The sequence below is a fragment of the Mustelus asterias genome, chromosome 21 (assembly GCF_964213995.1).
Source record: "Mustelus asterias chromosome 21, sMusAst1.hap1.1, whole genome shotgun sequence".
Lineage (NCBI taxonomy): Eukaryota > Metazoa > Chordata > Chondrichthyes > Carcharhiniformes > Triakidae > Mustelus > Mustelus asterias.
The window spans coordinates 17,359,392-17,386,623 of NC_135821.1; the positions used below are offsets into that span (position 1 = coordinate 17,359,392).

The 27,232-nt window shown below is 40.3% G+C and overlaps 1 protein-coding gene across 2 annotated transcripts in view; it reads left to right on the forward strand.

The window, feature by feature from the left end:
• The window catches only part of LOC144509159 (myosin-9-like), a 169,074-nt gene that overhangs the window by 117,184 nt on the left and 24,658 nt on the right, over window positions 1-27,232 (forward strand). For both annotated transcript variants that reach the window (XM_078237578.1, XM_078237579.1), the window contains 11 exons: window positions 3,356-3,549; window positions 6,384-6,505; window positions 9,449-9,518; window positions 11,178-11,338; window positions 14,872-14,980; window positions 17,814-17,945; window positions 19,023-19,229; window positions 21,679-21,816; window positions 21,963-22,086; window positions 24,217-24,388; window positions 24,726-24,938. In XM_078237578.1, the coding sequence (XP_078093704.1) occupies window positions 3,356-3,549; window positions 6,384-6,505; window positions 9,449-9,518; window positions 11,178-11,338; window positions 14,872-14,980; window positions 17,814-17,945; window positions 19,023-19,229; window positions 21,679-21,816; window positions 21,963-22,086; window positions 24,217-24,388; window positions 24,726-24,938 (1,642 nt within the window). The remainder of the gene's footprint in view (window positions 1-3,355; window positions 3,550-6,383; window positions 6,506-9,448; window positions 9,519-11,177; window positions 11,339-14,871; window positions 14,981-17,813; window positions 17,946-19,022; window positions 19,230-21,678; window positions 21,817-21,962; window positions 22,087-24,216; window positions 24,389-24,725; window positions 24,939-27,232) is intronic.

The following is a 27,232-nucleotide window of genomic DNA, read 5'->3' on the forward strand; positions in this document are numbered from 1 at the left end:
ACTGGTGGCTGATCTGCCAGAAGATTGCAGTTGTTAATCAAAGCTTATAAGATAAAAAGTAATAAAACTTCACATTGAGTTGGTTTGTCAGGAGTTTATTATTTATCAGATTTGATCTCTTCAACTTTGACCATTGTTTTGGAACTTCAGGCCACCGTTTTCTTAAACAAGAACGATTATAAGTGTATTCATCTATCATCTTGATAAATGCAAAACTATGATTGCAATGATAGAAAATTATATTTTGAAAAGTGTAGCAGATAAACAGTCAGAACTCTGTGCCCATATACACAATTCTTTAAAGGTTTAGAGCAAGTTGATAAGGTTTCAAAAAAGAGCAAGTGGGTTACTTGGGGTTATAAATAGAGGAATATAATAAAAACAAATACATCATACTAGAACTTCCTAAATCACTTATTAGACCTCAGCTGGTGTATTATAGACAATCCTGGGCACCACACTTATAAAGACGTAAGAAAGTGAACAGAGGAGGCTTACTAGGATGTCACCAGCAATGAAGGTCTTTAGTTATGGGGAGATGTTGGAAAAGTTCTCCTTGGATAGAATAGATAAAAACATTTTCCTGTGGTAAGTGGTATAGTAAGCAGAAATCATAGGTTCAAACTCATTGGCGATTTTAAATTCAACATTGTAGGGATCCGGAAGACTACTTGAAAAAGTGGTGGAAGCTGATTCTATGTGTAAAAGGGAGTTGGACAGGTACTTGAGAATGAGCAACTTGGCAGGGTTGCAGAGAAAAAGTGAGGATATGACATGAGCAAACTGCCCTTTCAAAGAGTCAGTAGAGGCACTATGGGCTGAATGGCCTCCTTTTATCCTGAGCTTCCTGGGTAATGCAGAAGAATTAGACCATGAATAGAAAGTTATTGCTAAAAACTAATTATTCTACTTTTCTCTCTAGAAGAGAGATGGTTATGGGGAAATGAACAAACTTTTAAAAATAAAAGGTTTTGGGGCTAAATAGTATAACATTATTTCCACAAGTAAGTAACTCATTTACTGAAGGCACAAATTTTGAGTTGGTACTATAAGAAAGAAGGGAAGTTGAACGAAATGTTTTGACACACAAGGAACACCTTCCCACAAAGCTAGGAACAATCTAATTTGAAAAGATATTATAAAAAGATACAAGAAAATTGTTTTTTTTATATGGCTGCAGTTGGACAGCTGGGTAAAGATTATAAAAGCGGAACGTTTTGAAACTGGGATGGATTTTTCAGAAGGAATTGAAGATGGGGTCGGTGTTGGTTTTAGTACTGTAATTTCTATGACTGTAGAAAACATGAAAGTAACTGCATAACTCCCTTTTAGATTAAAACCGTCTTAACGTTGTGACTTGCTGCTCTAACGTCCTTCATTGTCACTATCACCAATAGCTGCAATAATTGGGAAAAGTAGTGTTCCTTGGCCTCATTAATCTTGGTTTGCATTTATAGCCTTGCTCATTGCTGAGTATTTAGTTAATTAAGTTGCATGTCCCGAGGATGTTCAGTCTAAAGTTGCACTGGATGTATTGCGTAGAAATTACAGCTGAAGTTCAAAATTGTAGTGTAATTTGTTTATCCTACATAGGTGTTAAAAATTGATTTCCTGCATTTCAGTTAAAATTGATATGTTTTTACTGGTGTGGATACTGTAGTGCTATAGCCAGTAGAAATGCCTTTAGGATATCTGTTGCAGAAAATTCTCTTTTTTTTAGCTTAGGCATTTGGTGTTCTGCTGTGTTCACCATTTGGAGCTGATGCTGCTGACTCCTATTGGAAAGAAAAATCTCCCTTTGTCATCTTGCCCAGTTATGATTACATCATCTCTGGCTGTCAGTGCTTTGTTACTTGATGCATCTGTGACCTAGACTTTCTCACATTCCCAGCCAAACTTGCAAAGGAGAAAAATATTTAAAGGCAGCATAACGTAGGAAATGTATTTGATCCCACAAGGAGCTTTTGCAGGTCATGGTAGCAAAACAATTGAAAAGAACTTCTCCAGTTCCACAGTCTTGGCCAATATGTGGATATGCAAAGGGAATATTTTTTGCTCAATTTGGATCTTATTTGGGTGGTTATTGATGTGTGAGGGACATTGGTGCTGGGGAATGGCTTGCTTTGCCATTTTGGACACTGCTGTCTACATCAAAAACCCCAAAGTCTGTACCACGACTGGTTGTTGAATTAAGTTTCTACCCTAATCTAACTGCAGAACAAAAGCCCACACCACATCGATGTCCAATTTCCGCTCCCACACGAGCTATTTTCATTATCTGATTACAAAGAGAAAATTAAAGGCACTTTTCCCCTTTGCAAAGCATGTGTTGAGAATTAAGGTTGTGCCAATTCATTTTGTGTAGAACCAGCTAAAGAGTTGATTCCATTCTGGGCTAGACTGAGTTTGCTAACCCACTGTGCCAGTCAATCCTCAAGTATGTTCACACTTGTTTTATTTTCAGATACTTATCCAACACTTGCTGGAAAGGTGGTAGTTGGCATTTTATTCCATCTATCTATTTTGTTCCATGCAACCCTAACTTAGTCTCATTTGAGACTTGATAATGTTGATTTTTGTTTCTACCCTATGATCGTTCTAAGTTAAATAACACAATATGATTCACTAACCTGCTTACATTAATAATGCCTATTGGTATTTGTAATGCACTTGTTGAGTTCCTCCTAACTTAAGTCTCAAATTCCATCACTCTTCTGAACACTGCTTTATCTTTGAACTCTCAAATTTAGTAACTTTGGAAGTTATGCAGTTACCAGGTGGCTAATTACAATAAAACAGCCTGTTACTGGTAGTAATCATTTATTTTAATTTTTAGTTTGGGTAAAGGTTTTTCAATTTTTATGGTCATCAAGTCTTTTGCTGCATTTCCAATAATTCTCTGTTGTGGACTTGTTTTTTTTGCCAGTGTGCATTGCTGTATTTGCCCATATAAAATTCATTCTTTTAGTCAAAGGCATTCAACACCTTTGAATGTTGTCTGTTTCTCAGTATTTAAGTGGGATTTAAAAAAAAATTAAACCTAGGAAGTAGGTTTAAAAGGCATTAATCAGTGTACACTTTTTCCCCTTCCATTATATTTTTAATTTCTACTGAATATTGCACCATTTAATTTTTGAGCTTGTTTCAATGTTCACTCAACTATTGAAGAGAAATTTCGAAGACTTTGAAGTGGCACCTGTGTGGGTTAATCAAAATTGCTCCAGCTTTTCAGTGTTTATTACTGCTTGCTGTCACTTCTCACCATGCCCCTACTTTTCACCATAATTGGCACTCCTCTTCCCAGTTTTCGATATCCCTAGCACAGTTAATCAGCTTGTATCAATTGCTTTCTCAGTGGACCGCATCGTTGGACTGGATCAAGTTGTAGAGATGTCCCATACAACATTGCCTGGTGCATTCAAAACCAAAAGGGGCATGTTCCGCACAGTTAGTCAACTTTACAAGGAACAGCTCTCTAAATTGATGGCAACACTCAGGAACACCAATCCTAACTTTGTGCGCTGCATTATTCCTAATCATGAGAAGAAGGTGAGTGCATGATCCCAGTCAATTTTAAGATAAGACAGGGAGGAGGATCACAATGTTGATTAAAGAAACAATTATAAGCTATGTAATGTGGCAGAAGAATCATCAAATGAGGCCATGTGGATTGAGCTGGAGAAACAAAAGAGGGGGATCACACTACCGTTTGTGTACTTTGATTCCCGAACAGTCAAAGGGGCATAGAGTGAAGATGTGAATTTCTGAGAAGTGCAAAAGCTATATGGCAGTAATAAAGAAGGAAATTCAACTACTTTAATATTAATTGGAATAGAATTACTGTAAATGGCACAGAGGGAGCAGAATCCTTAAAATGTATTCAGGAAGAATTTTTTTAGTCTGCGCTCAATGAGAGGGGGTGGTTCTGGACTTGTTTTCGGAAATGAAGCTGGGCAGGTTGAAGGAGTGTCAGTTGGCTAGTGATCATAATTCAGTTAGATTAAGGGTAGTTCTCAGTTGGTGAAAAACGTATTTATTAAGTTGAGAGGTGATTTTATTTAAAGTGGTCGGGAAACAGCTTCTTGAAGGTCAAATCAGTGCCAGATCAGCGGAAGGCATTCAAGAAAGTGATGGTGGGTTCAAAGCAAGTAAGTTCCCTTAAAAATAAAGGATGGGGCCAACAAATCTAGAACATCTTGGATGTTGAGAGTCTTGAAGGAGCAATAACAAGGAGGGTTGATAAGGGTAGTGATTTTATATAGTCATTATGGATTTGGTAATGTGCTACATGGTAGACTAGTCATGGAAATAAAAGCCCGTTGGATCCAAGGCAAAGTGGCAAGTTGGATCCAAAATTGGGTGAGGCAGGAAGCAAAGGGTCAATGGGTGTTTTTTGAGAGTAGAAGGCTGTTTCCAATGGGATTCTGCAGGTTCAGGACTAGGTTCCTTGCTTTTTGTAGTGAACTTCAATGTAGGGGACGTGATTAAGAAGTTTGCAGTAATACAAAACTTGGCCTGATTTAACCTTTTTAAGGAGCCACCTTCTGACTGCTTTAAATAAAATCACACTTCAATTTAGTAAATTAGATTTTCACCAACTGAGAACTACCCGAAATTGAATTGAATTATGTGAATGAAGATGAGGAAGAAAGCTGTAGACTGCACAAAGATATTGATTGCGTAGTCAGGTAGGCGGAACAATGGCAGCTGCAGTTCAATCTGGAGAAGATTTAGAAGGCTAACAAGGCATGGAAATACACAATAAATGTTAGGATAATTAGAGGTGTAGTGGAACAACATACTTGAGTATATATCCATAGATTCCTGAAAGTGGCCGGACAGGTAAATAAGGTGATCAACAAGGCATACGGGATACTTGTATTTATTAGCTAAGACATAGAATACAAGAGTTGGGAGGGTTATGTTGGAACTGTTTAAAACATTGGTTTGTCCACAGCTAGAATACAACATGCAGTTCCTGTCATCACATAATAAAGATAAGATTGTACTGAAGAGGGTATAGAGAAGATTTACAAGGAGGTTGCCTGAACTGAAGAATTTTAGATACAAGGGGAGATTGGTTTGGCTTGGGTTGTTTTCTTTGTAACTGAGGAGGTTGATGGGAGACCCAATTGAAACGCATAAATCCCTATGCCCTTTGGTTGGTTGAATGGCCCACTGCCAGAGGGCACAAATTTCATTTCAGAGGTAGGTTTGGAGGGGATTCAAGGAAAGGTTTTTTTCACCCAGAGAGGAATGGGTAAGAAAGATGGACTGATGACTCCCTGACCCTATCCCCCAACGTTTACTGCTTGGGATAAGCTGCCTGAAAGAGCAATGGGAGCAGAAACCCTAAGGATATTTAAAAAGTACTTGGATATGCACTTGAAGGTGCCATAACTGACATGCTCATGGGCCAAGAGCTGGAAAGTGGGATTAGGCTAGATCACCAATTGTTGGCTGACAAAGATCCAATGAGCCAAACGGCCTCCGTCCATAGTATAAATTTCTATGATTCTGCAAGAAATATAATCAAACTGATCTATGCCTCGAAACAAAAACTTGTACATTATAAAATGAGAGGAAACCTTTATAGAGGTACATTAGGTACCCAACTAAAGTAGAAAATGTTCATCCTGGACTCTATTTTAACTTAAACCCTAATTTCAGGACAATGAGCTATGATAAAAGTCAAATTCAGGATTGATGTTAGGAAGTGACACATTAATAACTAGAATAATTGTTCGGGCGGAATAGTGGAGCTGTAATCTCAAGTAATTCAAGAGGCTGTTGGATACTACGAGGGGAGCAATTGTAAATTTTTATTTATGGGTAAGAAAGATGGACTAATGACTCCCTGACCCAATCCCCTAACTTTTACTGCTTGGGATAATCTGGGAACAAAATAAAGGAGGAAAAAGTGTCCCTTTTAACTGGTAAATCAAAATCATTGCCAACAATGTGCGGGTTTTCCTGCCCACAGTCCAGAGTTGTGGGTTAGGTTGATTAGCCATAGTAAAATGCCCCATAGTGTAAGGGGGAATAGCAGGGTAAGTACATGGGGTTATGGGGCTAGGGCCTTGGTGGGATTGTGGTCGGTGCAGACTTGATGGACCAAATGGCCTCCTTTTGCATTGTAGGGATTCTATGAAAATGGGTTTTGGCTACACTTGCATTGTTTCCCAACATTTAGTGGAGAAAAAAACTTGCATAGCTTTAAATAAAACCTTTTTATAAATAGAACTGAGGAAACAACCTATGAAAATTGGATTTGTGTATTTTAGGCTAGACACTTCAGTCTAATCTGAGCCCATCATCATGCTGCCACAAATTATGTTTAAATTTGCAGTATAAATGTATAATATCTCTCCTTGATTTAATAGTCTGGAAAACTGGAAGCTCATCTTGTTTTGGAGCAGCTGCGATGCAATGGTGTCCTTGAGGGTATTCGTATCTGCAGACAGGGATTCCCTAACCGGATTGTGTTCCAGGAATTCCGCCAAAGGTAATCTTCCTTAACCTTTTCGGTCTTGGATATTTGTTGATCTGTTGCACAATAATGTGCCTATATCTGGGTTAGGTTCTTTGAGATGGGTTCGCGTCTCTCAGTTCATGAAGCGAAACAGTTTGTCAAGAATAAAATACTTTCTGTTCCTTTCTTTCTGGTCTTGGGTGAGAGGGCAGGTAACCTTCCAATCTTGTACTACTCTGACTGGCCACTAAATCATGTGGAAAAGCTACTCAGGATTAACTTGTAAAGAACTACCAAGTTACTGATTTTCCCAATGACCTGGCCAGTTCTGTGGGCAGGAAAACCATAAACACGTGTGGATTAATTAAGGAAAGCCACTGATTTGTTAAAGGAAAATTGTATTTATTTGGATTAAGTTTTTTGATGAGGTAACGGAGGATTGACTGGTGGTAATGTTGATTTTGATTTGATTTATTATTGTCACATGTATTAGCAAACAGTGAAAAGTATTGTTTCTTGCGTGCTACACAGACAAAGCATACCATTCATAGAGAAAGAAATGAGAGTGCAGAATGTAATGTTACAGTCATAGCTAGGGTGGAGAGAAAGATTGTTAGAGAGTTTAAGAGTTAGAATGAAGTTTTACAAGTATAGAACGAGAGTAAAAGAATTAGAAGATATGCTGGGCACAGCTTGCAAGAAGATGCCTCGCTCTGGCGCTATCTTGGGGGGGGAAGTAGTATACATTGTCAAAGTCCTGATAACCTGAAGGATGAAGCCAGAGCCGGTCTTTAGAACAAAGAACAATACAGAACAGGAACAGGCCCTTCGGCCCTCCAAGCCTGCGCCGTTCATGTGCCCAACTAGACCATTCGTTTGTATCCCTCTATTCCCAGACTGTTCATGTGGCTATCTAGATAAGTCTTAAACGATCCCAGCGTGTCCGCCTCAATCACCTTGCTTGGGAGTGCATTCCAGGCCCCAACCACCCTCTGTGTAAAATACGTCAAAGAACAGTTACTCAGTTTACTCAGTTTAGATTTATTCAAAGTGAAAGATTATTATTTATATTATCAAGATTACATTCACATAACAGGCTTGTTAGAAAAGCTAAAAGTTTATGGAATAAAAGGGATAATGGCAGCATAGATACGAAGTTGGCTGATAAGAAATGGAGTATTCGTGAAATTTTATTTGGACTGGAGGAAGCAATGTGGAAGGGTTCCCCGGGTATTGGGTATTAGGGGGGTGCGGAGCACAATCTAAAAATTTGTGGATGGCTCAAAACGTGGAAATATTGTGAACTGTGAGGTGATAAAGGCTGGTGGGCTGGATAGGCACGGCGCAGATTAAATTTAATGCGAAGAAGTGTGAAGTGATGCATTTTAGCTATCCTTGTTCTTCCGAATAACAAAACAAAGGATACAATGATAAAGGGGGTGCAGGAGCAGAGACTTAGGTGACTGGCAGATTGAGAAAGTAGCTAATATGACATGATGGTTTTATAAATAGAGACAGAGTGCAAAAACAAGTTCGTTATGGTGAACATTCATACAACATTGCATTGGTCTCAACTGAAACATTATGTCCAATTCTGGGCATCCATTATGAGGGATGTGAAAGCATTGGAGAGGGCACAAAAAAATTGGGAATAACTCTAGGCGTGATGGACTGCAGTTATGTGGATAGATTGGAGAATCTGGGACTGTTCTGCTTTGGGAAGATTGACAAAAGATTTAATGGGAGTTTTCAAAGTCATGAGGGATCTGTACAGTATAATTGGGGAGGAACCTCCCATTGGTAGAAGGGTCAAGAACCAGAGGACTGTGATTTAAAGTGAATGACCAAAAAACCAAAGATAGCATGAGAAACTGCTGGCTAACCAGCATTTATTGCCTATCCCTAGTTACCCTTGGAGGGCAGTTGAGAGTCACCCAATTGCTGTGACTCGAGTTGCATGTAGGTCAGACCAGGTAAGCACAGCAGATTTCCTTCCTGAAAGGACATCAGTGAACCGGATGGGTTTTTCCGACAATTGACAATCGACAACCGCTTGAAAGTTCCTAAAGTGTCCGACTCCACTATCAAAGCAGGCAATCTATTCCACACCCCAACCACTCTGAGTAAAGAACCTACCTCGGACATCCTTCCCGTATCTCCCACCATGAACCTTATAGTTATGCCCCCTCGTAATAGCTACATCCACCCAAGGAAATAGTCTCTGAACCTCCACTCTCTCTATCCCCCCCATCATCTTATAAACCTCTATTAAGTCGCCTCTCATCCTCCTCCGCTCTAAAGAGAAAAGCCCGAGCTCCCTCAACCTTTCCTCATGAGACCTATCCTCCAAACCAGGCAGCATCCTGGTAAATCTCCTCTGCACTCTCTCCAATGCTTCCACATCCTTCTTATAGTGAGGTGACCAGAACTGCACACAATATTCCAAATGTGGTCTCACCGAGGTCCTGTACAGTTGCAGCATAACCCCACGGCTCTTAAACTCCAACCCCCTGTTAATAAAAGCTAACACACTATAGGCCGCCTTCACGGCTCTATCCACTTGAGTGGCAACCTTCAGAGATCTGTGGATATGAACCCCAAGATCTCTGTTCCTCCACATTTGTCAGAACCCTGCCGTTGACCCTGTAATCCACATTCAAATTTGTCCTACCAAAATGAATCACCTCGCACTTATCAGGGTTAAACTCCATCTGCCATTTTTCGGCCCAGCTCTGCATCCTATCAATGTCTCTTTGCAGCCTACAACAGCACTCCACCTCATCTACTCCACCAATGATGGCGGCAGTATTTTGTAGAAGGTCTCAAATCATTCAGCCTGTACTGACAAAGTTTTACTTTTTACGGTTTATGTAGGTAGCCAGTATCTAGTCAGTTTTTCTCTTTATTAGGCTTTAAAAGTAAGCTCTGCATCAATGGGATTCAGTTGGTTTTACTTTTGTTGTAATTCTCTTGCAGATATGAAATCCTTACTCCTAATTCCATCCCTAAAGGTTTCATGGATGGAAAGCAGGCCTGTGTACTCATGGTAAGTACTTCTAAAGCTGTTCTTGAATTTGGGGGCATTTTCTAACTTGCCTATAATATTTTAATTAATTCAGGGAATGTGTGGGTACCATTAAAGCCAGCAATTAATGCATGATGTGATCAGATTTAGTCACACCAATCTGTGTTTTAATATGAGGCATGGTTTATTTTTTAATGCAGCTGTGAGATTGGTATATAGTCCAATTTACTAATTTCCTTAGCTGCTTATAATGCTGGCTGATGGAACCTTGACAAATGCCATTTCTGTTCACTTGGAATCAGAGTTCACTCATAGAATGGTTGCACAACAGGAGCAGGCCACTTGGTTGATCTTGTTCCTGCTAGCTCTCTACAGGAACTGCAACTAGTCTTGCTCCCCTGTCTTTCTCTGATAACCCTGCCATTCCACAGGCCTGTCTGCCTTAAAGTCTATAACTATCCTGCTCACAATACTTCCAAGCTTTGTATCATTTGCTGATTTTTAAATTGTGCCCTGCACTTGCATGTCTGGGTCATTAATGTAAATTAGATATAGAAAAGCAGTGATCCTAAAACTGACCCGTGGGAAATTTGCTGTATACCCCAATTTTATATCCGTGCTGCCGCTGAATCTTTTATACCATGGGCTTCATCTTTGCTGGCGGGCCTGATATGTGGCACTTTGTCAAACAACTTTTGGAAATCCACATGCACCATGTTCACTCCATTAGCCTCATCAATCCTCTGTTACCTCTTCAAAACATTTCTGACAAGTTAGTGAAGCATGATTTGCTTTTAACAAATATGTACTGACTTTCCTTAATCCACATTTGTCCAAGTGACTATGCTCTTTAGCACATGGCAACAAAGGTCATCTGAAGATTGCTACCTTTCTAATCTTTATGCTTTCTAATCTCTTTCCTTGCTCCCTCGAATCTGCCTCTAGGGCTGCTTTCTCCTTTCTATCTATGTCAGTGGTACTGATATGGACCACAACTGCTGGCTGATTTATTCATCTACCTCAATTACTCTGCAGCTACTCGGTGACATCCTTGAACCTGGCACACGAGAGGCAACACATTCCAGCCTGGATTTAAGTCTGCAGCACAGAAAGCATGTCTGTTCCTCAAACTAGAAATCTCCAATCGCTATTGATTTCCAAATTCTCTTCCTGACCCTTGTATAGCTGAGTCACATATGGCGCCATGGACTTGGCTCCTGCTGCACACCCGAGAGGATCCATCACTTAGAACTCTAAACTGATGCTTATTTTGATCTGCATGCAATGTTCTAGATGTAAAGCAAAATATAACTACTATTGTCCAATTTAACTACTCTTTTCTGTTGGTATAATCTGATGCGGAGTATAGTTTCACAGGTGTCAACACCTACCTTTACTAAGAGGGCTTAGTATGTGAGCCAAGGCAATGCCTGTTTCCCAGCAGAGTGCTGTCTTGTCATCAGATGATGGCTATACATCCAGTAGGGGTCATTGGCTAACTACCAGGACTAAGAACTGTGACAACGCCCTGTGGCTATCCCAAATTATATTAGATACCTCAACCCATGCAAGGATCTGAGTTTCAAATTATGAACCCATCAGGAGAGATTTGTTATAGCTATTCCTTGAAAAATGTTAAATCTTTTGGAAATTCCACCCTGTATTTCTACATCATTGCAGATCAAAGCTCTAGAGTTGGATCCTAACCTGTACCGGATTGGACAGAGTAAGGTTTTCTTCCGTGCTGGTGTATTGGCTCATCTTGAGGAAGAGAGAGACTTGAAGATCACTGATGTCATCATTGAATTCCAAGCCTTGTGCAGAGGCTATCTAGCAAGAAAGTAAGAAATTGGGATGTGGGGGTGGAATTGAGGCAGATTTTTCAATGCATTTGTACACTCGTTTCTGACTGCACCCCATAGTTTTGATGAAATTCGATTTGTGGCCTGAGAGACTAGTATCCAAGCCAAGCCCCACATTTAGTTATTTCTAAATAGAAATTACGCTGAGTTTCAAAATCTTTCTTTGTTCTCCTGGCTTAGGTTGTAATTTGCTGACCAAGTGGAGGCAAACTATCTGTACTCAATTATCTAGCAGTCCGGATTTACAGTTTGTCTTGCACATCTTTGTTTTCTGTCTCTATGGACCATCAGTTAATGAGATGCTAAAATTAGGCACTTCTGTTGGTAATTACAGCCATAACACTGCATTGTAAAGTAGGTTGAACATGCTGATAGATGAACACTACCAAATACTGATGCTGCATTCCTAAACATTTATCGACTGATGACTATCATGTCGGATCTCTCAAACCCTTTCTAGGAATAGGATCCTGGGAATAGAAGCCACATGTCCACTAAATTATTTGATCCAAGTCCTTTCATAATTTGAAAGACCTATTGGGTCATCCCTCAGCCTTCCTTTTCAAGAGAGAAGAGACCCAGCCTGTAAATTATTTCATGGTTTTGTTTTTAAACTTTCAAATTTGAGAACAAAATCATCATCAAACTTACCTAAAAAGTTACTGTAATACTTGAAGCCAGTCATTGCTGAGAGAGCACATAAGATTACATAGACGATATGGCACAGAAACAGGCCATTCAACCCAGTCAGTCCATGCCAGTGTTTATGCTTCACTTGAGCCTCCTCCAATCTTATATTGATGACCGATGGTTATTCTCTTCCCCATAAGAGGAAACGTTCTCTCTTTATCCACTCTATCAAAACCTTTGATCATTTTAAAGGCGTCTATTAGGTCACCCCCTCAGCCTTTATTCAGAAGAGACCCAGCCCATCAATCCTCTTCTAATGTGTGTACTCATGCTTTTTTGGAATCACTCTTGTAAATTTTCTCTGCACCTTCTCCAGTGCCTCTATATAACCTTGTTATAATACAGTAACCTGAACTGCACATAATGCTGTGGTCTAAGCAAGGTTCAGAGCAGTTTAGCATAACTTCCATACTTTTAAATTTTATTCCTCTAGAATTAAAGGGGGGGGGGTGGTTGATTAGCTCAGTTCGCTGGATGGCTAATGTGTCATTCAGAATAATACCAACAGCGTGGGTTACATCCCACTAAAGTAGACTTGGGACTTACCTCCTTGCCCTGCCCTTGAGAGTGGAAAACAATAGCAAACCATCAATGACAAAAACTGCCAAGAAAATGGCTCCGGGTGAAACATCAGGCCATGAGCCAAGGACCTACCTCCAGATGGAACACAAAATGTATGAATGAGAAATAAAACTGAGTGTTTGGCTTGCTTTTTTAGTAGCTTAACTAACCTTTGGCGCATCTTATTATTGTGTGAGATCCCTTTGTTCCTCTATCCCACCTAGGCTTGCACCTTCCAAGTAATAAATTACTTTTCTGTTCTTTATACTGAAATGTACTACTCATTTATCTGTGTTGAACCTCATGCTGATTATTTGCCCATTCTCCAAGTTTATTGATATCATCTTGCAGTTTGTTGCAGTCCTCCTCCGTTTCGATTATCCCCCTCAATTTGTTATCATTTGCTATTAAAAATTGTGATTATTTGTTTGAAGTTTAAATACTTAATGTAAGTTGTGAAGCCAGCATTGTAGGCTTCAGTGCTAATCCTTGTGGAACATCACTTCCCACCTACTACCATTCTGATTAACCATCCTTAACTCCTAGTCTGTTTTCTGTCTTGAAACCAGCTAGTAATTCAGTCTGTCACTTGTCCACTGGCTTCTCTTATTCATTAGCCTATTACAGGGCACTTTTTCAAAGACCTTTTGAAAGTCAAGTTAAATCATACCTGCTGCATTACCAATGTCTACTTTCTCTGTTACCTCATTCAGTAAAGTTGGTCCAGTAAGACTTTGCCTTTTTGCAATCCTTGCCGACTTTTCATTATTGTATTTCTCATTTCGAGATGTTCTTGTATTCTTCCTTTTAGTAAGGATTGCATTATTTTTCCTATCACTGTGTTAAGCTTATTGGTTTATAATTCCCTGGACATGCTCTGTTTTCCCTTCTTAAAGATAGGAATCACGTTAGCTATTTGGCAATCCTCTAGCACTACATCTTTTATGGACTAGTTATTAAATGAGTAGTAATGCCTCTATCTCTTCCCTAGATTCTTTAAAATACTTGGATGTAATTCATCTGGGCCAGGTTTTTTGTCCTGAGTTTGTTTGTGTGTAATTTAAAAAAAATATACGCTTAATCTCATTACTCATCTCACCATTTAATGCATGCCGACCTGCTGTATCTCCCTTGTTAATACCAAAGCAAAATAATTATTTAACATTTCTGCCATCTTTCTATCATTACCGGTGGTAATATCCTGACTATCTCTTAATGGTCCTATTTCCATCACATCTTTTTTTAAATTTTGTTGATGTGCGTCTAAAATATTTTAATTTTCCTTTGTTCTTTAATAATTTATAGCACCTCTTTGCCTTCTTAATTGTTTTTTTAACCTCTTAATCTCTTAATATTCTCATGTAATCCTCTGTTTCTATACATTTTGCCTCTTTTGCTAAACCTCAATTGTTCCCTCATGTCTTCATTCATCCATGGAGCCCTGCTAGGTTTATTTTTCTTATAGTGGAGTATTTTCCCAAGTTGCATTCCTAGCCCTTCAAAGTCACGTTTTCTTCAATCTGTTAACTTGTTTTTTGCCATAATTATGACCTCCTTTATCATAAAGTGTATTATGGTCACTATTGCCCAGATGTTGGCTTACTTTCAGTTTTCTTATCTGCTGTGGTTCATTCCCATTGCTAGATCCAATAGCAACTTCCATTTTTACATATTGGGTTAGAAGATTCTTGTACGCATTGTAGGAAATCCATTCCCTTATCTGTTTTACCTACCTCTTCAGTCTAATTAATGTCAGGGTAGTTGAAATCCCCCATGATGATTCTTTTCTTCACTCAATTCCCTAACTTGTTGGCAAAATCTTTCTCTGCCTCCCTACCACTGAGATGGTCTATAGACTACACCAATCAACATGATTGATCCATTATTATATTTTATCCCTATCCAAATGGATTCTATTTTTGTCTTGCTACATCCTTTCTGTTTTCTATTGCATTATTTTATCCTGAATAAGTACAACTACTCCACCTCCCCATTTCCCCCTCTATTTTTTCTAAATGTATCTTGCTCTGCAATGTTTCATTAATTCCTGCTATGTCTGGTTCCCCCCACTTCATGATTGCCTTCAGTTTCCCCATTTTAATGAATACACTGTGCATTGTTCATCTTTAATGGCGTTTCCTCCTGCTTTATGTTTAATCATGCTTCTAGACTCGTGTCCTCTCACTGAATCCTCTAAGAGTTGGGGATATGTGGTGTGCTACTATTATGGGAACAGTATTCTAACAACTAGTGTATTACAGGGCTTTTGCCAGACGCCAGCAGCAGTTGAATGCCATGAAGGTGATACAGAGGAACTGTGCTGCTTACCTCAAATTGCGTAACTGGCAGTGGTGGAGACTGTTCACAAAGGCAAGTATGATGCCCATTCCTTAGAAAAACATGTGTGGCTTAAAAGGAGCTTGCAACTTTTTCTCAATCAGCGGGTACTCAAAGATGCATAGAAAATACTGGAAATACCTGCAAGTATGGCTGCATCTGGAGAAAAGCAAGGTCAATATTTCAGGTTGATAACCTTTGAGAAATGTAGAGAATTAACAATTTTTAGGCAGGTACAGAGGCAGAGAAAGTAGATGGGGAGGAAAGAAGAAAAAGAGTAGGCTTCTGATGGGGCGAAAGGCAAGATCGATTAAATGACTAAACGGATGAATGGTGAAGACAAAGGTATAGTAATGGGACAAGAAGCACAATGGGTCTATGGCAACAGCAGAATCATTATCAGCATCCACTGTCTGAAAATTGGGAGTGGTGTTTATGATGTGAAATTTTTTAATGAAATTTTTGATGTTGAGATGAAAGGTTGTAAGATTCCTAATTGAAAATGAGTTGCTGTTCCTCAAACTTCTATTGAGTTTCATTGGAACAGTGTAGTAGACCAAAGACATAAGTTGGGAATGGGACAAAGAATTAAAATGGCAAATGATGGAAAGTGTTTAGACTTCCAGACTGACTGGAGGTATTCAGCAAAGCAATCACTCAATCTGTGTTTGGTCTCCCCAGTGTAGAGGAGTCCACCTCCTGAGCAGCAAATGTGGTAAATTAAGTTGAAAGAGGTATAACTAAAGTGCTGCTTCACTTGGAAGGAGTGTTTGGCGTCCTGCATGGTGGAAAGGGAGGTGGCAAAAGAGCAGGTGTTGCATTTTCTGCACTTGAAGTTGGAGGGAAGCAAATGATGGAAAAGTGGACTAGGGTGCTGGAGAGGGAACAGGTGGAATGAAAAGTGAGAACAAGGGGAATTCTTCATAATTCTGGAAAGAGAAGAGGTGAGGGTACAATATTTAGTTAACAAGCAGGAAGACTATTGGAAAGAATTGTAAAAGTTACTGCAGGAGACGAATGGAAGTTGAGTGAAGATTAGCAGGCAACATTACAAAATGGGGGAGGCGATGGCCTATGATATTATCGCTAGACTATTAAACCAGAAACTCAGCTAACGCTCTGGGGGACCCGGCTTCGAATCCCGCCAAGCCAGATGGTGGAATTTGAATTCAATTTTAAAAATCAGGAATTAAGAATCTACTGATGAACATGAAACCATTGATTGTCAGAAAAACCCATCTGTCTCACTAATGTCCTTAAGGGAAGGAAATCTACTGTCCTTACCTGGTCTGGCCTGCATGTGACTCCAGAGCCACAACAATGTGACTCTCAACTGCCCTCCTAGGGCAACTAGGGATGGGCAATAAATGCTGGCCAGCCAGTGACACCCATGTCCCACAAATGAATAAAAAAAAGTTTGAGTTCAATTAAATATTATAAAGTGCAAGTGGTAAATTAGGGAAAGCACTAGGGTTATTAACACCCTGGGGGAATCTTTTTGTAGAAGCAGAAGATAAGGCTAAAATATCAGTACTTTATCTTCTCACAAAGTAAATAATGTGAAGTTTGCAGTAAAAGAGGTAGAAGTTAGGATAGGAAAATCAATAGGAAATATGTGCTAAAAGGATTAACATTACTAAATTTTGGTAAATCACCTAGTTGAGATGGAATGCATCCTAGGATGTTGAAAGAAACAGGTATTGTCGCAAATTTCAATCCCCATTGGATGCTGGAGTAGCGCAGATTGGGGAATTGATAATATGTCTCAAATCAAGAATGGAAGGTGTGTGTGTGTGTGGATAAACAGGAAACTAAAGGAAAATCAGCCCAACATTGGTGTTGGGAAGTTACTGGGAACTCTTATCAGGCAGTATAAACTTTCCTTTGATAAAGCATGAATTAATTTGAAAAAAAGACAGCTTGAATTGTTAAAGGAAAATCATGTCTTGTTAGTGAGCTAACAGGGGAGGTTGATTAAAGTAATGCAGTGAATGTTATGGACTTTTGGATGCACACTGGAGACACATTAAGAGGTTTATGGAATTAAGGGAATGTGGTTGTATGGATACATTAATTAGCTGAATGATGGGAAGTAACCGGTGGATACATTTCTTTCAGGCTGGCAAGTATTTTGAAATGTTCCTTCCCACTCCCCAGTGGGTCAGTTTTGGGACCATTACGCTTTTTGATTGTTATAAATGACCTCGACTCAGGTTTAGGGAGCAGCATTATAACATTTCTGGATGATTGAAATATAGCATTGCAGTGGATAAAGTTAGACAGGATGGTGAAATGGGCAGAAACATGTCAGTTGGCGTTCAGTGCAGAGAAGTGTGCAATGATGCATTTTCAGAGGATTTCCTTTGAAAGATAATATACTTTCAATGGCACCATTTTGAAAAATATAGATGAGCAGAGACCTTGGTGCCATGTATACAAATCTTTAAGAGGTGGCAGGGCATTGGATACAGTGGTTAAGTAAGCGTTTGGGCCATTTGAGTTTATAAGTAGAGCAATAGAATAATAAAAGCAAAGAATTCATGCCTGAACTTGTAAACCACTAGTTTCCTTAAACATTTAATTGAGCATTTCAATCCAGAAATCACATCAACTATGTCTGGAAAATGGCCAATGTCACTAACAGTGCTCCATTGAGGATTTTGAAAGGGTTATGTAGAGGGAAGGGTACTTGCAAAATTGCTGTCTTGCCATAACTGAACTAGATGTGCTTTGTGAAAAATCTGTGTTTTATTACCCTGCATTGTCACCCTTTAATGCCTGTGTACACGAGCATTTTTGCATTCATTTTCTGTGAAATTATCTGATTGGTTGTCTTTTCTGATAACTCTCCTATTAATGTACATAGGTGAAGCCTTTGCTACAAGTTAGTCGACAGGAGGAGGAAATGATTGCCAAGGAGGATGAATTGCTGAAGACCAAGGAGAGACAGTTGCAAGCAGAAAATAGATTGTCTGAACTAGAGGAGCAACAGACCCAGGTGAATGCCTTCACTTAAGAGCGTATTCATGTTTCTTTACGTCCTCTAATAGTTGCATCTTCTAACAGTGACACTACTTGTGAACGTTAACGGAAACAGAGGTAGATGAAGAGTGACAGCACCCTTTTGTTACATCACTTGGAGAGCACTGATTGATTTCACTGGAGGGAGATGGGGGCCATTTTTTGCCAGGGTTTAATTGTACCAGAAAAGGGAATGTTCAAGTTTGTAAAATACTTTCTATTAATAGGATGTCAAACATCACATCATCTGTTGTGATATATGTATCTTCTTCGCTTCTCGAGATTGAATCAATGATATGCTTTCCCTTGTTGAGCATTTTTTGACCGAGTCGCACGAGTTTCTTCAAATATTATTGTGCCCAATGCACTGGAAGTGTCTTGTGTTCAAAAATTATCCCTTATGATCTCCATTTGATAATCATTAGAATTTGAATGTTAAATGAATGTCCATTTTGCCTGCTGAACATGTGTGCAGTCCATTCATCCTATATGGGTTAAGATGATTAGAAATATCTGTTTTGGTGGTAAGTTATTGCTAATTGGGATAATTTTGAAGGGTTTGGAAAGTGTAAAAAGGGAGTGCATGTTCAAAACAGGGTCCTTGATAGCTCAGCAGCCCAGGTAACCTTTGTTCCACACTATCCATATACACTCCCAAAGTTTTTGAGAATTTGAGGAGGATTGGTCAAAACCAATCTGAGGGATGATCCAGAATTAGCTAACCCTGGAGAGTAAAAACAGTTAACACCAAATTTGCAAATGATCTCGATTGAGTAGCTCTTGGTGGGTTTGAAATTTCATCCCTACTGTTTTCGCTGGGGATACTTCTAGTTAATCTGACTGGAGAAATTTAAGAAGTCTGCATGCTGTCAAAAAAAGCTTGTTTTAATATGGGATAATTTGTCGAAGCATATTTCCAACTTCTTCCAAATACCTATTCATCCCCAAAAATTCCATTATTTAACCCCTCGTGGGAATAGGTTTCATTTAATTGGAGATGCTGGTCTGGGGTTTTAACTCCCCCACTGATGTCAATTTGCCAATTGTCTTGCAGTTGCTGGTTGAGAAGTCTGCTCTGCAGGAGCAGCTACAGGCTGAGACTGAGCTCTGTGCAGAAGCTGAGGAGATGAGGGCACGACTTGCAGCCAAGAAGCAGGAACTAGAGGAGATCTTGCATGATCTGGAAGCACGAGTGGAAGAGGAGGAAGAACGCTGTCAGCACCTAATGACAGACAAGAAGAAAATGCAGCAAAATATCCAGGTAAAGTTGGTGTATACTATTGTAGGATAAGCTGGGGTGGTAGAATTACTGCATTAAATTCCCTGCTCCTTCCAACCTTGGGAAAATTTATTAGGATGAAATGTCAGACTTTTTCCCTTGATCATCTTAGAAAATGGTGGATACCTTGGAGTGAGGGTTTGTGCAGTGCAGATGTTAAACCGCCCTATCTTGCGTTGTTTGCATGCTCATTTTTTTGGTTGGTAATGGGAGTTAACTAGGAGCTATTGTCAAAGCAAGCACTCAATTTGTTAGTCAGTTGTGAGGGTGGCATGGTGGCCTCACAGCATCAGGGACCCAGGTTTGATTCTCTGCTTGGGTCACTGTCCATGTGGAGTTTGCACGTTTTCCAAGTGTCTGGGTGAGTTTTCTGTCAGATGGAGTGGAAAGACGAAGGAGCAGCGCTCCGAAAGCTAATGGTATTTGCTACCAAATAAACCTGTTGGACTTTAACCTGGTGTTGTTAAAACTCTTACTGTGTTCACCCCAGTCCAACGCCGGCATCTCCACATCATGGGTTTTCTCCCGCAGTCGAAAAGACGTGCTGGTTAGGTGCATTGACCATTTTAAATTCTTCCTCCGTGTACCCGAACAGGCGCTGGAATGTGGCGACGAGGGATTTTTCACAGTAACTTCATTGCAGTGTTAATGTAAGCCTACTTGTGACTAATAAATAAAGGGGCTGCTAGGAACTTGATTGAATTATGAGCTTGTTGCAGAAGCTGACACTGCAATAGTTCTTGGTGTCCAATCTCTTTACTGATTGAATTGTAAATATGAACATACAAAAATTGAACAGGATAAAAATTTACTGGTTGATCAGGTTGTTTCATGTTAATGTGCATCATAATGCATTCACCCCACCAGGGAGCCATAATAATTTCCCAGGAAGTGCAAAATATCCAGGTCAGTTGGGGGGAAAAATTCTATGAAATTCATCTGATCACTTTGGGTAATGAAGACTAGTCCAGGACATTACTCTTTGATTTTTTTTTTTTACACAGTGCCTACCTTTAGTCAAAGGCGATTTCTGACCAAGCCGGAAGCTGGTCCAGTTCTCTCTTGAATAATGTCAGTGAATTGGTGTACACTACACAAGCTGGCAGCTGCTCCACAAGTCCACTATTCACTGGGAGAAGAGCCATCTTCTATTATGGAAATCGATTCTACCGTTACATAACTTTAAGAATGTGACAGTTTCCAGCTTTAGCTTAAATCATTTTTGCTTCCTAGCTTATGAGTAGTGAAAGTATAGATTCTCCCATTGTTTCAATGGATACGTATTCAGCAAATTTGAAGTGCTGATTGATGTTTGCGAAGCAACCTACACTTGAACATGTAAGTGGATGAGGTTTGTGCAGTCTCTCACACTCCAAGGCATAAAATGCTGCATTGATGCAATGTTTGCCGCAAGTGCAGCAGCTAAAAGGATGTAGGTTTTAATTTTGGAGTTATCCTTTTCCCAGGTGAGCTGCTAAACAAATTGGAGAGTCTCACCTGCCCTTTCTACATCACCCTCCCTGTCTGTGTTCTCCCACACTGTCAGCTGGCAAAGGCTTTACTATTTGGCCCATGGCTGGGGGTTTAAAAGCAGATTTCTTTTTCCTCGTGGGTACACTAACAACCAAGGCTGACAAGACCCACATGCCTAGAGCTATCTGGTTTTGAGGCACCAGACATGCTCCTTAACACCTTTGCTTGCAGTTCTAAATGGGGATCAGCACATGAAACCGGGCAGTAGGAGTTTGATTAAGAGAGGCTATAGACTGGAAAGGGCAAAGACTGTAGTCCTTTACTGTGTCACTTCTCATTCTGAAACCAATGCTTCAGTTGATGTTGCGAAAGTGTTTTTGAACTCCAAGTTAGCAACCTGAGAGCTGCTTGGTTGTAAGGAAATAAAATGCCTCACTGTTATACTGAGTAATGCCTTTAGGGGAAAGTATTGATCTGTAGGAGAGTTCATGACTAACTTATGAAATATTTCAATTTTGTTAGCTAAAATCTTTATAGCATGAAATTCTTTAAAAGCTAAACAAACGTGTGGTATTTAGGAGTGACCAGGGCAGGCTATGGCCTGACTGTTCTGATGCATCAATTGGTATTCACTTGAATATTAATGGGAACTAACAGTTGAATTTTAATACATCATTCTGCATGTAGAAACTGAAGAGCTTGGAGGAAGTTATGAAGCAGAGGAGAATGTCCTTATTAAACTGTAGCAGTGTTTTAATTGGCGACAAATGTTGGTATAAAAGGTTTGAGTTGGCACTTGGCATGTCTGGTGGGATGCATCTGTAACAGAGTTGCCCCAGTCTATTGTTCTTGCAATTGAATGGTGACGAAGAAAATATTTGAATGCCCCCAAGTTAAGGGAAGATGTTATTAAGGAATAAGCCATGCTGATGGTCCAATTTGACTTCTGCATTTTCAGGAACTGGAGGAACAGCTGGAAGAAGAAGAGGCAACTCGACAAAGGTTGCAACTGGAAAAGGGTACTGTTGATTCTAAGCTGAAGGCAATGAGTGATGAAATTTTTCTACTGGAAGATCAGAACAATAAATTCATCAAGGTTAACAATTGCTTTTAACAAGTCTTTATATGCAGCATATAGTTCATTCCAAATTTTGAAAAGAAGTTAAGAATTCCTAGCAATCACTTTCATTATTTCAGTATGCTAATCTGTTTTATATAACCTGTGTACATATGGATCCACAGGAAAAGAAAGTTATGGAGGAGAGAGTAGCAGAGTTTACGACTAACCTTGCAGAAGAAGAGGAGAAGTCCAAAAGTCTTTCCAAGCTAAAGACTAAACATGAGACCATGATTACAGATTTGGAAGGTAAGAAACTACCATTAGTAAAATGTTTACCTGCATCAAAATTGTATGTTGATGTATTAACTAATTTATAAACTTGCTTTTGCAGTCTTAATTGTTCAGTTTCATGAGTCATAATGCTCGTCATAGTTAACCTTGACCGCATTTAGGTGTGTTGCATTCAGTCCTCAGCTTAAAATGATACTTGAGCTCTGATACACTGCAAGAAAGAAAGAGTTTCACTGAGTTCCATCTAGAATATCAATTTTTTATTATATGTTTCTGAGGATGTGAGTAAGGATGCCATTTATTGGCTGTCCCTAGTTGTGTTGAGTGGCAGTTTGTTAGAACAAATAACTTACTTCAGCAATTTAGAGGCTATTTAAAAGTCAACCACATTGGTATGGAACTGGAGTTGCATATAGGCCAGACCTAATGAAGACAGGTATCCTTCTCGAAAAGGCATTTGTGAATCAGTTGAGCATTTTACGACAATCTGACAGCTTTGTTACGATCCCCGGTTGGATACCACTGGACGGGAACATCTCAGAATGGAACACTGGCTCAAAAGACCATAACATTTTACTTTTCTTTGGAAATGTGGATGAATAAATTCACAGGACTGCCAATTAGACTCTCCTATGAGGGAACCATCCTGTCAGCATTTCCCTGTCAAGCTCCTTAAGGATCCTATATGTTTCAATTAGATCCTCTCTCATTCTTCCAAATTCCAAGGAGTAAAGTCTGAGCCTGTTTAACCTTTGCTCATAAGACAGTCCCTCCATACTGGGGATCATCCTTGAGCTGCCTCCAATGAAATAATATCTTTCCTTTAATGAGGGGACCAAAACTGCTTACTCCAGATGTGGTCCCGCCACTATCTTGTATAGTTGCAGCAAGACTTCCCTACTCTTATACCCCAGCCCCCTTGAAATAAGGGTCAACATTCCATTAGCCTTCCTGATTTCCTGCTGCATCTGTATGCTAACTTTCTGTGTTTCATGCATAAGTACCTTCAAGTCCCTTTGTGTTGCTTACTACAATTTGTCTTGATTTAAATAATACTGTCTTTTGTTCTCCCTCCCAAAATGAACAACTTACTGAAGTACTGAGTCTCAAATACCTGGTGCTTTAAAGATGCACCTTTGTTTGGAAGTGAAACAGTCTAGGATAGGATTAGTGGAAAGTTTGGTGTTTTGTTGACTGTCAATTGTACATCCTGATTAAGGTGAGAAGCTGTTGAGCAATCTGTCTGTCAGAGTTTGCTGCAGTATTCACCACATAAAGATGTATTCAGGGTCAAAATCCTGGAACTCCCCCTGTAATAGCACTGTGGGTGTACCTACAGCTCAGGGACTGCAGAGGTCCAAGAAGGCAGCTCACCACCACCTTCTCAAACACGATTAGGGATGGGCAATAAATGCTGGCCTAACCAGTGATGCACACATTCTGTAATTAATTAATTTTAAACAAAGCATTTTCAGGAGTATTCACCTCTATGAAACATCTCTATGAAAATTGAAAGTTTGAGTCCCATGCTTTGAGGCAATATCAAGCGGCACGGTAGCACAGTGGTTAGCACTGCTGCTTCACAGCTCCAGGGTCCCGGGTTCGATTCCCGGCTTGGGTCACTGTCTGTGTGGAGTTTGCACATTCTCCTCGTATCTGTGTGGGTTTCCTCCGGGTGCTCCGGTTTCCTCCCACAGTCCAAAGATGTGCGGGTTAGGTTGATTGGCCCGGTTAAAAATTGCCCCTTGGAGTCCTGAGATGCGTAGGTTAGAGGGATTAGCGGGTAAAACTATGTGGGGGTAGGGCCTGGGTGGGATTGTGGTCGGTGCAGACTCGATGGGCCGAATGGCCTCCTTCTGCACTGTAGGGATTCTATGATTCTTACTAGTCATTCAAACTCCCCTCGGGCTGGGAATCTTCCTAGTTTTCAGCCTGCATGTGAAACAAAACTATTCTTCCTTTTTGAAGGGGTAGATTTGTAGCATGGCTTGTTGTATTGGGTTCATATATCCAATTTTGGTCCACAAGAAAATCACTTGTGTACTGTACCCTGTTTCTACCCTGATCAGGATCTCTGATTTGAAGTCTCTGATTTTGAGGCAATATCAAGCAAAACAATACATTTATATATTTGTTTTCCAACAGATCGTCTGAGGAGGGAGGAGAAACAACGACAAGAATTGGAGAAGAATCGCCGTAAATTAGAGGGAGACTCATCCGATTTACACGATCAGATTGCTGAACTACAGCAACAAATTGCAGAGCTCAAAGCACAGTTGGCTAAGAAGGAGGAGGAACTTCAGGCTGCGCTAGCCAGGTAAAAATTGCAGTGTGGTTGGAGAAGATAAGTTCCTTATCTGAGAATTTCTTGTCTGTTTAAAAAGCTTTTGTTGCCAATGTGGAAAAACAAGGGTTATATATGTTTTCCTCTACTCAGAATAAAAAAATATTTAACTTGGTAAGCAATCTTGCCCTTTGGTTGCTGCAGGCCTACCTATTTTGGATGAAGATGCAACATATAGTGTGCGTTTCACTTCAGCTTCCTACCTCTCAGCTTGTGCAACTGCCAGACACTGCTGACCAGTCCAGGATGCATCTGCAATGTTAAACCTAGTTTTTTTTTGTATTGAACTGGTTCTTTGTATCTTCTACAGAACAGACGAAGAATGTTCACAAAAGAATATTGCTGTGAAGAAAATCCGTGAACTGGAATCTCATATTAGTGAGCTGCAGGAGGATCTGGAATCTGAGAAAATGGCCAGAACTAAGGCTGATAAACAGAAACGAGACCTTGGTGAGGAGTTGGAGGCTTTGAAAACAGAACTGGAAGATACACTTGACTCAACAGCTGCCCAGCAAGAACTCCGGTAACATTGGAAATGCAATGGCTATATTTTTGTGTTTAAAAGTTCAACTTTAAATCACTGTCTCTACTGGTGGTATTTGAGTTTTTTTGGCAGAGCCTTCTCAGCAATTGTCCAAAAGTGATTCAGATGGCTCAACTAGTAGAGTGGTCTCAAAAAGAGGGAGAATAAACTAATGTAAAATGTGTGCCATCATACCAAAATATTTAAAGGGACTGTGTACTTAAAAGAAAGGGACTGCATCTGACAGCTAATCCCACCGATATTAATAAACAGTTAAATATATTTTTGCTGGTGTTCGCAGAGGGAGAAATATTGGCCAGGACACCAGGAACACTTGACTGCCCTTAACATTATGACTTGGGATCCATTATGTTCTTTGGAATAGATAGGCAGAACCATTTCACTTTGAAGACAGCCTCCAACAATGCACTACTCACTCATTGTTGCACTGGTTAAAATCGGTCTGAAATGATATACCTTGATTCCCCAGTGGGGCATCTGTTCCACCTAATGTCTTTGAAAAAAGACTTCAATCAGATCATCCATTAGCCTTCTAAATTCCAGGAAATGCAACCCTAGTTTGCTTAATCGTTCCCACAGCTTAACTGGTTGGAGTTGAGATAGTCTGGTTAACCTATGCTGAACTCTGTTCAAGGCCAATATACCCTCCTTAAGGAATGTTCAGAATTGCTCACAAGTGTGGTCTAACCAGGCCTTGTATAAGAACATAAGAAATAGGAGCAGGAGTAGGCCATCTAGCCCCTCGAGCCTGCCCCGCCATTCAATAAGATCATGGCTGATCTGACGTGGATCAGTACCACTTACCCGCCTGATCCCCATAACCCTTAATTCCCTTACCGATCAGGAATCCATCCATCCGCGCTTTAAACATATTCAGCGAGGTAGCCTCCACCACCTCAGTGGGCAGAGAATTCCAGAGATTCATCACCCTCTGGCAGAAGAAGTTCCTCCTCAACTCTGTCTTAAACCGACCCCCCTTTATTTTGAGGCTGTGTCCTCTAGTTTTAACTTCCTTACTAAGTGGAAAGAATCTCTCCGCCTCCACCCTATCCAGCCCCCGCATTATCTTATAAGTCTCCATAAGATCCCCCCTCATCCTTCTAAACTCCAACGAGTACAAACCCAATCTCCTCAGCCTCTCCTCATAATCCAAACCCCTCATCTCCGGTATCAACCTGGTGAACCTTCTCTGCACTCCCTCCAATGCCAATATATCCTTCCTCATATAAGGGGACCAATACTGCACACAGTATTCCAGCTGCGGCCTCACCAATGCCCTGTACAGGTGCATCAAGACATCCCTGCTTTTATATTCTATCCCCCTCGCAATATAGGCCAACATCCCATTTGCCTTCTTGATCACCTGTTGTACCTGCAGACTGGGCTTTTGCGCCTCATGCACAAGGACCCCCAGGTCCCTTTGCACGGTAGCATGTTTAAATTTGTTTCCATTGAGATAGTAATCCCATTTGTTATTATTTCCTCCAAAGTGTATAACCTCGCATTTATCAACGTTATACTCCATTTGCCATATCCTCGCCCACTCACTCAGCCTGTCCAAATCTCTCTGCAGATCTTCTCCGTCCTCCACACGATTCACTTTTCCACTTATCTTTGTGTCGTCTGCAAACTTCGTTACCCTACACTCCGTCCCCTCCTCCAGATCATCTATATAAATGGTAAACAGTTGCGGCCCGAGTACCGATCCCTGCGGCACGCCACTAGTTACCTTCCTCCAACCGGAAAAACACCCATTTATTCCGACTCTTTGCTTCCTGTCGGATAGCCAGTCCCCAATCCACTTTAACACACTACCCCCAACTCCGTGTGCCCTAATCTTCTTCAGCAGCCTTTTATGGGGCACCTTATCAAACGCCTTTTGGAAATCCAAAAACACCGCATCCACCGGTTCTCCTCCATCAACCGCTCTAGTCACATCTTCATAAAAATCCAACATGTTCGTCAAGCACGACTTTCCCCTCATGAATCCATGCTGCGTCTGATTGATCGAACCATTTCTATCCAGATGCCCTGCTATCTCCTCTTTAATAATGGATTCCAGCATTTTCCCTACTACAGACGTTAAGCTGACCGGCCTATAGTTACCCGCCTTTTGTCTCCTTCCTTTTTTAAACAGCGGCGTAACATTAGCCGTTTTCCAATCAACCGGCACTACCCCAGAATGCAACGAGTTTTGATAAATAATCACTAACGCATCCACTATTACCTCTGACATTTCTTTCAATACCCTGGGATGCATTCCATCCGGACCC